This window comes from Galeopterus variegatus, unplaced genomic scaffold (assembly GCF_000696425.1).
Source record: "Galeopterus variegatus unplaced genomic scaffold, G_variegatus-3.0.2 Scaffold3256, whole genome shotgun sequence".
NCBI lineage: Eukaryota > Metazoa > Chordata > Mammalia > Dermoptera > Cynocephalidae > Galeopterus > Galeopterus variegatus.
In genome coordinates, this window is record NW_007729367.1 from 212514 (window position 1) to 228183 (window position 15670).

The 15670-nt window shown below is 39.9% G+C and overlaps 1 protein-coding gene across 2 annotated transcripts in view; it reads left to right on the plus strand.

The window, feature by feature from the left end:
• Nucleotides 1-14868, plus strand: part of NPR3 (natriuretic peptide receptor 3) — a 75320-nt gene extending 60452 nt beyond the window's left edge. Inside the window, exons 5-9 of one of the 2 annotated variants that reach the window (XM_008584398.1) lie at nt 2082-2217; nt 9322-9416; nt 11393-11528; nt 13256-13343; nt 14374-14868. In XM_008584398.1, coding sequence (XP_008582620.1) covers nt 2082-2217; nt 9322-9416; nt 11393-11528; nt 13256-13343; nt 14374-14485 — 567 coding nt within the window. In that variant the 3' untranslated portion in view covers nt 14486-14868. The remainder of the gene's footprint in view (nt 1-2081; nt 2218-9321; nt 9417-11392; nt 11529-13255; nt 13344-14373) is intronic. The other variant, XM_008584399.1, reaches the window with a different exon arrangement.
• Nucleotides 14869-15670: the final 802 nt, after the last annotated feature.

Consider the following 15670-nt stretch of genomic DNA (forward strand, 5'->3'; position numbering starts at 1 on the left):
ACAGCAATCACAATTCCTTGAACTTGTTAAGACAAGTGAACAGATATGATGTTGATGGGGGAGGGGGGAGGGAGGGGGAAAGGAGGAATTGGTAAAGGGACACGAAAATCAACTACATTGTATATTGATAAGGTAAAATAAAAAAAAAATGGGATAAGTAGGCCACAACAAAAGGGTAATGGGTCCACATGGCTGGGCTGCAAATTTTCTAAATCTTATGCTCTGCTTCCCTTTTAATTATAAATTCTGGCTTTATAGCATGCCTTTTCTGCCACAACTCAGGGTAGGCTGTTGCAAGTAGCCATGCAGCTTCCTGAATGTTTTGCTGCTTAGAAATTTCTTCCACCAAATACTCTGGCTCAGCAACTTGAAGTTTCACATTCCATAAAACTCTTGGGCTTGAACAGAATGTAGCCAAGTTCCTTGCCAGTTCATAGCAAGGGTGATCTTTGCCCCAGTTTCTAATAAGTCCCTTCTTCCTCCTTAGAAGGGTCTTTACAGTACATATTTCCATAAGCATTCAGGCACTACCGTTTAACCAATCTCTAAAACATTCCAAACTTTCCCTGGTTTTCTTGCCTTCTAAACTTTCACCAGCATCTAGGCTTTTTCTAGCTCATTCTTCCATATTCCTCCAGCCACTCCTCAGCACCCAGTTCTGAAGCCATTTCCATGTTTTCAAGTATTTGTTATAAGCAACACCCTACTTCTTTGATACCAATTTTCTGTATTAGTCCATTTCTGTTGCTTATAACAAAATACTTGGAACTGGGTAATTGATAAAGAAAACAAAATTTGTTGCTTACAGTTTCAGAGGCTGGGAAGTCCAAAGTCCAGGGAACACATTTGGTGAGATTCTTCTTTGGTAATGGCTTTACAGCAATGCTGGGGTCTCACACGGTAGAAAATGGTGGAGCAGAGAGAGAGAGACTTTCATGTACTCCCCTTTTAAAGCCCTCAGAGCTGCACCCTTGACCTCCATTATTAATCCATTCACTATGGCATGGTCCTATAATCTAATTACTTCTTCAAAGTCCTACATTTCAATTATCATAATAGGACTTCCCACTGTCTCAGTGCTGTTATACCTGGAACATTGAGGGAAACAATTTTAGCTTCAATGAGTTTTTGGGGGAACATTCAGTCCATAGCAGCTGGGTGTTATAATACTAAGCACTTTATGTAAGTGAATTCTTGTATTTCTTGCAACTGTCTCTTGATGCCAGTACTAGTCTCATGGTCAATAGACAGATGAAGAAAACAAATGTCAAAGAGATTAAGAAACTTCCCCAAGTTTACATGGCCAGTGTTTACATTTGCGAAACTGTAAGTTTCTTGAGGGCAAGGGTTATCTTACTTGAGCCAGGACTCAACTGGGCTATACCAACAGTCCAAGCCTGTTTTCCATTCCTGTCCTTGGAGCTTGGCAGCGGGTGGGGGTAGGGAGTGGCCAGATGCACTTGAGCCACGCCAAACACAAATTGGGAATAGAGACTGAGATGTTATTGCTGATAGAAGAGAGGACACAGACTCTGGGCAGGTGGGCAGGAAGTGCAGTGCCCACTCTTCTTGGCATTCTTAGCACCTGCATGCTAGTAGACATTCACCAGTAGTTGAATATGAATGAATGAATCCCCACTGTTCTTTTAGTCATGCTCCACATTTGGAGCATGGAGAGATCAGGAGGGCTGTTGATGGTGGAGAAGACCTCAAGGGGGAGGTTGCAGTCATGATGGCTCGGGGTGGGGAGCAGACGTGGAAAAGAAGGAGGACACCTGTGCAGAAGGAACTGTCAGCAAAGGCCAACACACCTGGGGTACTTAACCTGGTCAACAGGTACAGTGTTCTGGAGTTCTGTAATGTTTCGCCTCCTCTCCAAATCCTCAAATTGGCACAGGGTTTTCTTCACTAAGCTAGTGCCAGGAAAACCATGACGTGATTCTTGTTAGCTACCCTTCTGCCCACCTCTGCCATTGCTCACAGACCTTGAGTCTAACTTGTTAACCATTTGTATTGCTTATATTATTCCTGAAATTGAGTCATTTGGTGTTTGGGATCACCCAGTGAAGTTTTCTTTACAGGTTAACATGTTTGTTGAAGGATTCCATGATGCCATCCTCCTCTACGTCCTGGCATTACAGGAAGTACTCAGAGATGGTTACAGCAAGAAGGATGGAGGGAAAATTATCCAGCAGACTTGGAACAGAACGTTTGAAGGTGGGGATTCAGTCTACAAGGTGACAATGCTGCAGTCAGTTGACCTGCTGGTTCTGTTTTTCTCTGTTGCAACTGTGGGGCTTTTCCAGTGTCTGTCTTTTCTCAGCTATAAAGTGTGGATAACAAATCGAGATCAATCCACTTCTTAAAGGCTTGTTGTGAGAATTCAATGAGATAAGGCATATAAAAATGTGTTGAAAAAGTCCCATTGAAATAGGAAATACCTTGCCTCCTCTGATATTTAAGCAACAGCTCTATACTTCTTAAAATTACATTTGACACAAGCCTTATTCACAAGAGAACAATCCATTTGTGAAGAGTTCTATGATCAATTTTAAAACAAATATTAAACCTAGATATACATTCCCTTGTTAAGACTATGTTGGTTTTTGTGAAACTCAGAAAATATTAGCTGTGATGTTTAAACCTGGTGGTTTGAGATGATTAGCAGGTCCATTTGAGCCCTCTGCTTTTATTTTACTTTTAAAGTGGTGAATATTAGTTGTTGCTTTCTTCAAAACAGAGAAGTATAAGAACAACAACAAAACATGGCCGATAATCTTGACACTCAAGCAACTTCTGTTGACATTTAAAAATTGCACAAGAATGAGACTATTCTTGGCTAGAAAATTTAAACAACACAAAAATGTACAAAATGAAAAGTGAAAGCTTTCCTTCCCATCTTTGTCCCCTATCCCCAATGCAATCACTAGTAACAATTTCCTGTGATTCTGTCAAAAAGTATTTTATGCCTCCTGCCAGCATATATGCAATTATATATATTATCTAAAATTTTTACACAAAAAGGATCATATTATGAATGCCATTTTTCATCTTAGGTGTTTTACTTGTATGTCAAATGAAAGAATTTCCTATATAGGCACTCATACATCCAACACATTTAAAAATAACTACATGTTGTTTCACATATGGTTGTAGAAGAGTTTCTTTAACCAATTTCCTATTGATGGACACTTCAGTTTACAATTTTTGCTATTATGCAACATGCTGTCAAAACCCTCTTGCACATTTTGATAAATTTTTGTGAGTACTTCCAACAGGGAACACTTTTAGTTGTAGGATTTCTTGGTTCAAAAGCATGTTGGTACTTTTTAAAGTGCATGAGATATTACCAAGTATCTTCTATAATGATCTGCTAATCTATATTCTTGCCAACAATGTATGTAAAAGGGCTGGTTTCCTCTACCTCACATACTCAAAGAAAACTAACATGAGACTCAATATGGAAATGATGTAGTTGCTAGAGCCTTGCAGATGTCAAGTTTATATTCATTTGACAAATATTCACTGAGCACTGACTATATGCCAGGCACTATTCAAGGTTCTGAGGATTCAGCAGTCAACTAAAGATGTTCCCTGCAATCTGCTGAGCTTACATGCTAGTTTTGGGGGAGGGGATAGGCAGCAAACAAATAAAAATGCCATTTCAGGGGATATAAAGTAAAGCAGGGTAGGGAAGTAGACAGTGATGGGAGGGAAGAGTGGGACTGCTAGTTTAAAGTGGTTGGGAAGGTCTCTCTGAGTGGCATTTGAGTAGAGAACTGAGGGAGGTGAGAGAAATATGTAGATGTTTAGGAGAGAGCATTCCAGAGGCAGCAGCTAATGCAGAGACCTTGAGTGCATCTGGTGGTAGAGTGCAGAATGTCCCTGGAGTAGCAAGAAGGTCAATGTGGCTGACAGGCTGACANTTCTGTTGACATTTAAAAATTGCACAAGAATGAGACTATTCTTGGCTAGAAAATTTAAACAGCACAAAAATGTACAAAATGAAAAGTGAAAGCTTTCTTTCTCATCTTTGTCCCCTATCCCCAATGCAATCACTAGTAACAATTTCCTGTGATTCTGTCAAAAAGTATTTTATGCCTCCTGCCAGCATATATGCAATTATATATATTATCTAAATTTTTTACACAAAAAGGATAATATTATGAATGCCATTTTTCATCTTAGGTGTTTTACTTGTATGTCAAATACTTCTGTTGACATTTAAAAATTGCACAAGAATGAGACTATTCTTGGCTAGAAAATTTAAACAACACAAAAATGTACAAAATGAAAAGTGAAAGCTTTCCTTCCCATCTTTGTCCCCTATCCCCAATGCAATCACTAGTAACAATTTCCTGTGATTCTGTCAAAAAGTATTTTATGCCTCCTGCCAGCATATATGCAATTATATATATTATCTAAAATTTTTACACAAAAAGGATCATATTATGAATGCCATTTTTCATCTTAGGTGTTTTACTTGTATGTCAAATGAAAGAATTTCCTATATAGGCACTCATACATCCAACACATTTAAAAATAACTACATGTTGTTTCACATATGGTTGTAGAAGAGTTTCTTTAACCAATTTCCTATTGATGGACACTTCAGTTTACAATTTTTGCTATTATGCAACATGCTGTCAAAACCCTCTTGCACATTTTGATAAATTTTTGTGAGTACTTCCAACAGAGAACACTTTTAGTTGTAGGATTTCTTGGTTCAAAAGCATGTTGGTACTTTTTAAAGTGCATGAGATATTACCAAGTATCTTCCGAAAGAATTTCCTATATAGGCACTCATACATCCAACACATTTAAAAATAACTACATGTTGTTTCACATATGGTTGTAGAAGAGTTTCTTTAACCAATTTCCTATTGATGGACACTTCAGTTTACAATTTTTGCTATTATGCAACATGCTGTCAAAACCCTCTTGCACATTTTGATAAATTTTTGTGAGTACTTCCAACAGGGAACACTTTTAGTTGTAGGATTTCTTGGTTCAAAAGCATGTTGGTACTTTTTAAAGTGCATGAGATATTACCAAGTATCTTCTATAATGATCTGCTAATCTATATTCTTGCCAACAATGTATGTAAAAGGGCTGGTTTCCTCTACCTCACATACTCAAAGAAAACTAACATGAGACTCAATATGGAAATGATGTAGTTGCTAGAGCCTTGCAGATGTCAAGTTTATATTCATTTGACAAATATTCACTGAGCACTGACTATATGCCAGGCACTATTCAAGGTTCTGAGGATTCAGCAGTCAACTAAAGATGTTCCCTGCAATCTGCTGAGCTTACATGCTAGTTTTGGGGGAGGGGATAGGCAGCAAACAAATAAAAATGCCATTTCAGGGGATATAAAGTAAAGCAGGGTAGGGAAGTAGACAGTGATGGGAGGGAAGAGTGGGACTGCTAGTTTAAAGTGGTTGGGAAGGTCTCTCTGAGTGGCATTTGAGTAGAGAACTGAGGGAGGTGAGAGAAATATGTAGATGTTTAGGAGAGAGCATTCCAGAGGCAGCAGCTAATGCAGAGACCTTGAGTGCATCTGGTGGTAGAGTGCAGAATGTCCCTGGAGTAGCAAGAAGGTCAATGTGGCTGACAGGCTGACATGGAGCACATGCGGGGTGGTGTATAGGAGCCAAAGCCAGGGAGGCAGTGGGGCCAGATCATGTGGACCTGGAAGCATTGCTGAGGACTTTGGCCTCCACTGTGGTGACGTAGAAGGCCACCCGTGGGTTTCAAGTGACATGATCTGCCTTGAGTCTTTAAAAGGGGTCCTTATGGCTGCTGCATGGAAAATAAACTGGAGCATGCTGATGGGCATCATTTGAGAACCATTAACGTAGAGTGCAAATCACTGGACCAGGGGTCAGGAAACCTGCATCCTAGCCACTGGCTAGTAACCTCGGTCCTCTGGGCTTCTCTTTCTTCACATGTACAGTAAGTAGGTTGGACTAGTTGATGATTGACAAGGGCCTTTCAGTTCCGCATCATGATAATTCTTCCTTTGAGTCCTTTAATGGATTGAGGTATGCATATATTTATTTGTAACCCTCTCTATGAAATTTTTCAATAATAGCAACAAGTACTACCAAGTCTAGATTTGGGGCACATTTTTTTTTTCAGTTGGGACTCCTGTCCACTTCATTGCCTCAGCTTGTGCTCAGTCATAAGAAAGGGTAGACAGTAAGGAGGGGTCAAGCTCCAGCTAGAGTTGTCTGGGCGGTAGCTTTGGTGGCAATTGGTGGATTTCATTTCTCCTTGGTGGTTTTAGTGAATGCCATGTCTTACTCAAAACCAGGGTGACATCTCTTTTAACTTTAGACAGATTGTAGGACATGGGCATGTAAGCCTTGGGGATGATCTTGCTTTAACTCTGACTGCTTCAGCAGAGGAGTTAGGATCAAATAGGATAATTCAGGGGGCAAATTAGGATAGAGCCAATTTCCCAGAACTTTTGCACAATAACCGAGAAATTGGAGTGTGTGGACACAACCTTGGTAGGCCACATCCCATTCTTAGCTATTACTCACTACCTGATGTGGTCATTTGTTCTTGGTCTTCTGTCAGAGGGACAGGAGCCAGAGTTGGGGGATGCTGGAGGGCACCACTGAGGGAGGTTGTTAAGGGACAGGCAGGTGCCTGTGCCCGTGATGGCTGGAATGTAGTTTTGTTTAGACTCAGGGCATGGGCTAAATTTTCCAATAGGTCCAGTTGATGTTTCCATTCTAAGGCCTGGTCTACATGTGATATGAGTCTTAAAACAATCAACTGTATAGTACACTCTAAAATTAGAATCACATTTGTCCAAATGTAAAGATAATTGAAGCCAAGGACCATTTTAGGCTTAAATTGTTTGGAGAGCCCATTTAATTTGCTGAACAATGGCCCATTTGAGGGTAGGCCCCAAAAGAACTCTAAAGTACATGTATGAAGAAAAACCCTAACCTTCTAAAAATAAAAACAATTTTAATTTGAATGGTCACTGTAAGTGACCATTAAGTTGTCAAGGGAAAAATACTCTGGATGTTGTTTGACAAATTTGGATTTTATTGCCATGAAACCTGTGATCAACTCTCAAGTCTTTCAATAAATGGCCTGGGAAGAAGCTGAATTTCCTCTGTGTGAGAGGCGAGAGTGACAAGGTAAATAGGACGGTGGCTCAAACCTTGAGCTTCATTACAGGCAAATAGAAATGAGGGTGGAAAGTCTCATTACTTATGTACAGGAAAATTCTGCCGTCAGCTTGACAATCTCACCTTATGTACGATACTCTCAGATGAAGTCTCACTTTGCTAATCGGCTACCCCAAGGGTTCTCACCCCATTTCTTGGCAGAATTGTAATAGCTTAAAGGTGTAATGAGGTCTTGGATTACTAGGGCCACCTTGTCTTATAAAATATTCTGCAAAACATTTAGCAGGACACATCATTACAAACACCTCTGAATAGAATGACAATGGTTTTGGTTAGACATTATGTTTGTAGGTAAATATATTTTTAAAAAAATCATATATATCACTTAAAAGTTTTACAGGCTGTCAGAGACACACGAGTTTGAGATAGATATATCCTTTGTAACCAGTCTGTATTAAGAAGACAAAAAATCTAGAGGAATGGTAGCTCCATTCTGTTTCTGGCAAAGTAGACCAAAGTCTGGAAAGTCCTTTGGGTTCAAACCGCAACCCGAAGGACAGTGAACCCAAATACCTGCACTCTCCAAACCACACTAGAGGATGGAACTTTCCCTTGGGATCCTTTCCCCAGACATTCATTTTACTAGAGGAGTCAGTACTTCTGGAGGGAACCATATCAATAGAAACACCAATTAAGAATTCCATTGAACTCTCCCACAGTTTAAAAGGAAAGAAAACAAGAGGCGTTAGTTAATGAGCATGTGGCTGCTATATGCATTCTCTTATTCAGTGAATAAGAATTGTGATACAGACATATTTAATATCAGCCAACAATATATAGTTACTTTTATGGATTAGCTGTTCTAAGCCACCATTGCTGGCCAAAGCAAGTGGATGTTCAAGGCCCCTCATGCTTTGGCCACCCTGTACCATCCTTACATCTCACTGCCCCCTCCATATACAGGGGAGCCGTCTCCCCAGAAACGTCATGGTCCCTCTGGTCTTTTTTGGCCTCCATGCCTTTGTAAATACAACTAGGCCAGCTTTTCTGCCTAGAATATTTCCACTTCTTGATTGCTGCTTGACCAAATCATAGACTTCCTCCAACATCCCTATAAAATCCCAGCTTTTACGGAGTCATCCTTAATTCTCCAACTTGATGTGCTAGCTCCTACTCTGAATAGTGTGGGCATGGTCAGGTGTTCTCTACCAGACTTCAAGCATGGTAATAGTACTAGTAACTATAAAATAAATAGTAATAATAATAGTGACAGTAATAAGAACTATAGGAGAAAATAACTAAATTTTCTTGAACATGTGTTGAAAGTGCTTTACCTGTTTCATCTCATTTAATCTTCTCCAAAGCCTCTTGGTAGAGAGGCACTATTATGCCCATTTTACAGTTGTGGAGACTGAGGCTTAGAATGCTAATACCCTGCCCAAGGTCACAGAGATAGTAAATGTAAAATTTGGGATTCAAATGCAATCAGTTGGATTCCTGTGTGAACAAGCTAAATCCCCAGTCCAGATTGCCCTCTCTTGAGCAGAGAAGGTGTCCAATTCATTTTAGCCTCAGCTGCAGCACTAGTTCAGTACCTAGTAATTTTCCAGATAACATTTGGATAAACAATGGAGAACACAATCGGGATAAAGAAGAATAGCTCTTCTTCAGCTATTGGCTCTGGGGACCCATGAAGCAGACCCTCTGCTCTCCTGTGTATTAAAGCAGCCCTTAGTAAAGTGCATTCACTTAGTCCTGGGCCTGGGATGATTTTTATTTCATAATATTTGTCCAGTGGTAACTAGAACCTAAGACAAGTCTCTGAATGTACTGCACCTTCACTTCTCTGCATTTAAAAAAATTAATACAAAACTCTGGGATAAGCATGCTGCTTTCAGGATTAGACTTAATTTTTAAAAAACATATTCCCCAAAGAAGATCATTTATTTCTTTTTCTTTTTAAATGTAAAAATGTTAAGAATTCAGGAATGCAGACACAGATGAAATTGCAATGTCTTTCCAAATGCCAACAAAAATGCTCAGAGTCTGATGAGATTCCCTGTGGCATGAGTTTGTTTAAAAAATCCTGTCAATTATTTTCTTGTTTTTGTTGGCAGACAGAGGTTTTAAGTAACTGACATTGAGTTCTTCACCTCTTGTCCTGCAGGTATCGCCGGGCAGGTGTCCATAGATGCCAACGGAGACCGATATGGGGATTTCTCTGTGATAGCCATGACCGACACGGAAGCGGGCACCCAGGAGGTGAGCAAATGACACTTCTGCAACAGTTGCTCCTTCTGCATGTTGGGACTCCAAGAATGCATTTGTCCTGGTAACCAAAGAGTTGTCCTCAAAGCAGCCTTCGAATAAAGATGAGTTGAAAGCTGGGAGTTTCCAAGTAAGGAGAGCTCACTTTTGGTTGAGGGTATCAGGGAAAACTTCAGGTAATATTTCCATGTATCTTCTATGTGGGGAAATCTTACCTTTCAAGTGATCAAGAATTACACCTTAGTTCTTTGCCAGAGGTTTGTAGGATTAAAGAGGTAAACTGAAACTGTATTTATTCCCTTAAAATTTGAGGGTTTTTTTTTTTGTGGCTTGTTACAAAATTGACACCTATTAATAATTCAAAAGATGATGTAATTTCATGACAACATCATTAAGAGAAAAGGGTGCTCTGGACACAAAGATGAGTCATATGCTTACTGCGAGAGTGAACTCTTTGTCTCAGTTTCCTCAGCTCTAACATGCAAATCATAATGTCTTCCTTGCTGATGTCACATGATTACTGTGAGGACTAGATAAAACAAAACCTAGAAAAGTACTATATAAACTTTAAGTTACAAATATATGTATATATTTATAAATTATACAAATATGTAATGTTTCAGCAAATAATGCCACTTCCTCTGTGTTTTCCTGATTGGTCTCATACAGGGTCATTGCTCCCAGAGCCCTTTATTGGACCTGGCATATGGGACTTGCTGTTTTCCTCATTGTACCCATATACCTGGCCTTTGTGGGAGGGGTCAGGGCAGCAGGACTTGCCCTCACTATGTTACTGGATGATTTTTTACCCTTTGAGTGGTCTGGGTCTCATCTGTTTTCCAATCTCCCCCTCTGGAAAAGGTGGGTAGCAATAGTCTGTATAGTCCATTATGAGGTGGCAGTAGTTAAGGTTTGTAAAGCATTTGGTACACGCCAGCAATTGTTATATTTTGGTGAGGGTCTGCAACTCTTTCTGCAACGACCCGGCGTAGGCTGCGATTGCTTGCTGGGCCTCTGTCAGGAGGAGAGAAGGGAGGAGAGTAACAGGCCACCCAGGAGCTGTGTGCTTATGTCCAGACAAAAGAGAAATGAATCTTGAGAGCCTGGGTGGGAAGGCACTTCTAGATCAGGGCCGATTGAACAGTCGTTTTAACCAGAAACTCAGGGATGACCCCGGAATGGAACCATGAAAGAATAATGATTTTCCAGGGCCCCAAGGAGGTAACTGAAAGAGAGAGTTCAGCCTGAAAATTAGGATGCAAATAGGGAGAATCCATCAGAGAGGAGAGTTTAAACCCCGAAGGAATAATCTGCAAACCAGAAGAGTGTGAAACAGGAAGTTCCTAAAAGATACTCTTTAATGCTTTAATTATACGCCAAGCTAATGGAGGGGTGTGAGGCCACGTACCTGTCATATGCTTACCTGGGTAGACAGTGGGCCCTGGCTGTCCCTCGCACATCCGTGGAATTACACATGCCTCACAGAGGGCTGACCACATGGGCTGCTCTGTGGCAGGTGGGCGGGGCAGTTCCCTATTCCACAAGCAAGGGAAAAGCCAATAATTCTGAGATTATTATTTCCCTAGGGACAAAAATCCTGCCTTTCCACTAGGTAGTGGTGACTGAAGAATACCCAGGGGCAGCTGGCAGGACTCGGCCACTTTCTCTGCCATGTGGAGCTAACTTATGCCCACCTTGACAGCACCATGAGCGACTTCAAATCTCAGCTTACCAAGTCCAGAAACATCCTGTTACAGTCAGTGTGTTCAGCAGGGAGCCACCCACACCCCTGCTCTTCCGAAGCGCTTGCTGTGCCTGCCCTGCAGGAGGCGTTTTGCTGCAGCCAGGCTGCCTGCTTCCTCAGCACCCACATCAGGCTGTGCATTTTTGGGAGAAGCCGTGTAACTCTACTTGGAAACAGATAACTTTAGCCTTTCAATTTGTATATTTGCTTTTTTGCCTTTATATAGGTTATTGGTGATTACTTTGGAAAAGAAGGTCGTTTTGAAATGCGGCCGAACGTCAAATATCCTTGGGGCCCTTTAAAACTGAGAATAGATGAAACTAGAATTGTGGAGCACACAAACAGCTCTCCTTGCAAATCATGTAAGTTTAGAGCCTTAACTTGCTGGGTTTTTCATCATCTCTAGTATAATGCAAGTTGATTTTGAAATATTTTTGTTTTTCTTCAAATATATAAATTTATATTATTTATAGTATAATGCAAATTTAAAACACAAGTGTTCTCCAGGAGTTCACATTCTGAAAGTTCACATTTCTTTTTCTGATGTGCTAAAACAAAAGGGAACAATTCACAAACTGGTATTCACTTTTATCAGAGACGTCCGGGTCTTTCTTCCCTTCCATTCTTCTCTTACAAAATGGTAAAAGGCTTTGCCCAATTTTTACATCTCATACTATAATTCTTGGCTATTTGAGGTTTCCACTCTTAGGAAAAATTAAAATATCAACTTCTAAATGTCACTTACCTATTCATCTCTTGTAGCAAATCTTGTTCTGATTTTCAAAGTTTGTAGTTATCCTCCAACTCCTCAGAACCAAACAGATAACGTCCCTTCAACACCTGAAAATTTACAAATCGGGAAATAAGTCTAAAATTTGTTACAGCCTCATACATAAATAGGGAAGAAAGTGGATGTTCACGCAAATAGCTTAAAATAGGAAAATTGTTAGAAACCATTTCTCTAGAGACCCTTTTATAAGTTAGTGAGGGAGAACAAAGTGTATATTGATGTCTCAATACACACTTTGAGGACCATCTTTCAAACTGTGAGGTATGTATTTACGTCTATGCAATAATTAAGGGAAGGAATGAAGGAGGAAGTGTGTTAAGAACGCAGTCTCTGGCGTCATTGGGCCTGGATTTGAAATCCCACCCTTGTCAGCTGCTGGCTTGGTGATCCTAGAAGAGTTCTTTCACCTCTTTAAGCCTCAGGTTTTCCCTATGTAAAATGGACAAAATGTACCCGACTCTTAGGACTGTTTGGAGGATTAAGTTAGATAGTGCACTGAAGGCCCTGTATATACGAAACTGTTTATATACAAGCTAGCTAGCTATCATTTTTATATAACTGTGACACTATTGAACTTGGTCATTTCAAATTGTTATTCACATCTTCACAAAGCTATATAGGACATTTTGACATGGAATTCTGGCTTTGGTGAGAGAACATCTAAAAACAGAACATTGACCCAATGTATTTTTCAACAAATCTTCCAGCACTTTGAAGTGTCACCATCCATATGTGAAAATGAGAAGTGCTGGGTCAGTCCCATGGTCCATCCAGTTGTCTTTTTTGACTATAAACTCAAAAGACTATGGATATATCTGAAAACATCAGTTTGCAATTTCCCTCAATTTTTTTTGAATCTGTTTTATTCCTATTGTGCTCACTCTCTTGTAGCAGTGTGTTCATTTATCTAGTACTTTCTCAAATGCTTCTTAAGCTTCACACTAGGCAAAAAGATATGAATAAAGGTGCAGGATCCCCTAGAAAATCTTTCTTACGGGCTGGCCCCCTGGCTCACTCGGGAGAGTGCGGCGCTGGGAGCGCAGCGGTGCTCCTGCCGCGGGTTCGGATCCTATATAGGGATGGCCGGTGCGCTCAGTGGCTGAGTGTGGTGTGGGCGACACCAAGCCAAGGGTTGCAATCCACTTACCGGTCACAAAAAAAAAAAAAAAGAAAATCTTTCTTACAAAGCAAGTAAAATTTGTCTCAAGTGGGAAATTGAGAAACACCTTCCAAAAAATGAAACTTGAAGCATTTCTATTTCTCAAAATGAATTCTGATGATCTATGTTTCTTTTTCAAGCAGGTGGCCTAGAAGAATCGGCGGTGACGGGAATTGTTGTGGGGGCCTTACTAGGAGCTGGTTTGCTAATGGCCTTCTACTTTTTCAGGTGAGGACTCTTTATAAAGCTAAAATTCACTCTCCTTTACTGTTTTTGTCACTTGTCTTTGCATGATGCTCCTTGTGACTTGTCCACATCTTTCTTTTAACCCAGAAACATGGTGGTTAAAAGACCTAAGCCATTCTTTTGGTTGGCCCCAGCTTTGGTGGTCAGTGGGTTAGCATTCTGGGTATTGGGATCAAGGGTTTCTATTGCATCCCCCTGTGGGCCAGAGTCACAGCTATCTTGTGATCACAGATATTCTGACAAGAATTCCTACCACCCACCAAATGTATAAGGGGAAAGGGAGTCTGGACAAATGGGGAAATCAACCTCCCAGTCCTCTGGCTTTCTCCAGTTCAGAAATAGGGGACTTAGGTTCACCTTCTTAAAGAGGAAGAGGGAACTCCGAGTAGTCCATGTTCTCAGGCTGATCTGTGCTCAGTATTTGGGAGAAGGCCATTTGCTTAGTTACCACTGTGGTTAAGCCCCAAAGCTTGTAAAATTGTAATGATTTATGTGTGTTCAAGATACTGATTGTCCCATACTGTGAGGGCAGTCCATTCCTTTGTCATCTTTGGTGGTTGAGTTTGTGGTTTATTCGTAAGTCATTAGATGAAGATTTCTTCATTCCTGCATAGAAATGTAACTCTGGCGTATGTGACCCTTTGTGGAACAATTGTATTCCTGTTCCTTTGGTCACAGTACACTTAATCTGATCTTTATCTAGGGCATATCCTAGGAGTTGGGGAGAGCTTCTGCGGCAGAATAGACAAGATCTAACCCACAAGGCGTGCAGGGAAGAAGGGGAAGTCTTGTTCTATGGCATTTCTGGAAAGCATGCCAATTTTCCTCCTTGAATAAGGGCATTACGCCTTGGGGCACACTACTTTAATCTCTGACCAGGGTTTCATATTCTGTCACTTCTCATTTATCAACCCAAACCCAGATGTCCCTTGGGGCATTCTTTGTAAGAGAAGCCATAGTATTTTGTAACCAAGTGAGGTTTTATTACTACATTCACTTTCCCTTTACCCAGGAAGAAATACAGAATAACCATTGAGAGGCGAAACCAGCAAGAAGAAAGTAACGTTGGGAAACATCGGGAGTTACGGGAAGATTCCATCAGATCCCATTTTTCAGTGGCTTAAAGGAAGCCTTTTTTTTCTCTGCCTGAGATTCCTAAGGAGATAGATGGGATGAAAGACATCAATGGAACAGAAAGGGTGTTCTTGAAGAATTCATTCTTTTAAACAGTTAGTCATTTCATTTAAACGTTTCTTTAGAAGCTCAGGAACTCTTATTAATCACCATCTGCCTCCCTTTCATCTCATGGCAGACAAATATAAGGATATAACATCACTCTGTTAAATGGTCATACTGTTTCAAGGGCGTATGATTAGATTAATGTTTTTAAAATCCAATGTCTCCTTATCTTGATGGCTTTTGGGGGCATTTCACACAATGATATAAAATGTGGTTTTCTTAAATGAAATGTTTTGTAGCTAGAATAAAATCATTTTTACAAGTAGAATATTCTTGGAAAGAATTTTACATCCAATTAGAGGAAAAGGTAATGAAAAATCTCAAGGTTGGAAATACAGCATTACTCTCTCTAGCGCTGGTGGACAGATTTGTGGCTGAGGACTGCTTTGTCCAACATCTACATTCAGGTTCTGACTTCATATCTCAGAAGAGGATTTCCTCCTTGTCTCATAAAAGCTACTCTGGAAAGTTGTAAATATTAATGAGATAGGAGGATTTATACAAGAAAAGCAAGTCTAAAATGTTTCCTTTTTTGATGTAAAAAAAAAAGAACCTTATTTCACACTAACATTTTATTTTTCAGTATTTTAATCTTATATTTTGGTATTAGAAAATGTGTCTATTTTTTCATTTTGAAGATTAAATTTCACTTATATTTTAAAAGCATGGGTAGAGTGTACAATGAACCAGCAATGATAAAAGATGCTTCTCTTTTTCTCTGTTTTCTTCTTTCCCTTGGCCACTGTCAAATATAAGTTGCTGCTTTCATTACAGAGATCTAGAAATGTATTTCTGACTTCAAATTCTACAGGAGTATATTAATTTTTAACCATTTTTCATTTTAACTGTTTTAAATACAAGTCGTTTTAGGGCTCCACCCCTTCCAAATCTGCCCAGTTGATGAGTTTCAAGACCAAGAATGAAAAGTTATTAGAATTAAGCAGAGTTTTACAAAGAAAGGCAGCCATTTTTCCTCAAGAACAACTTAATAGTCAGAAATTGACACTAAGTATAGAAATGATAAATTTAAAAAATGCATACATGACATTTACCAAAAGTAACAGCGATGA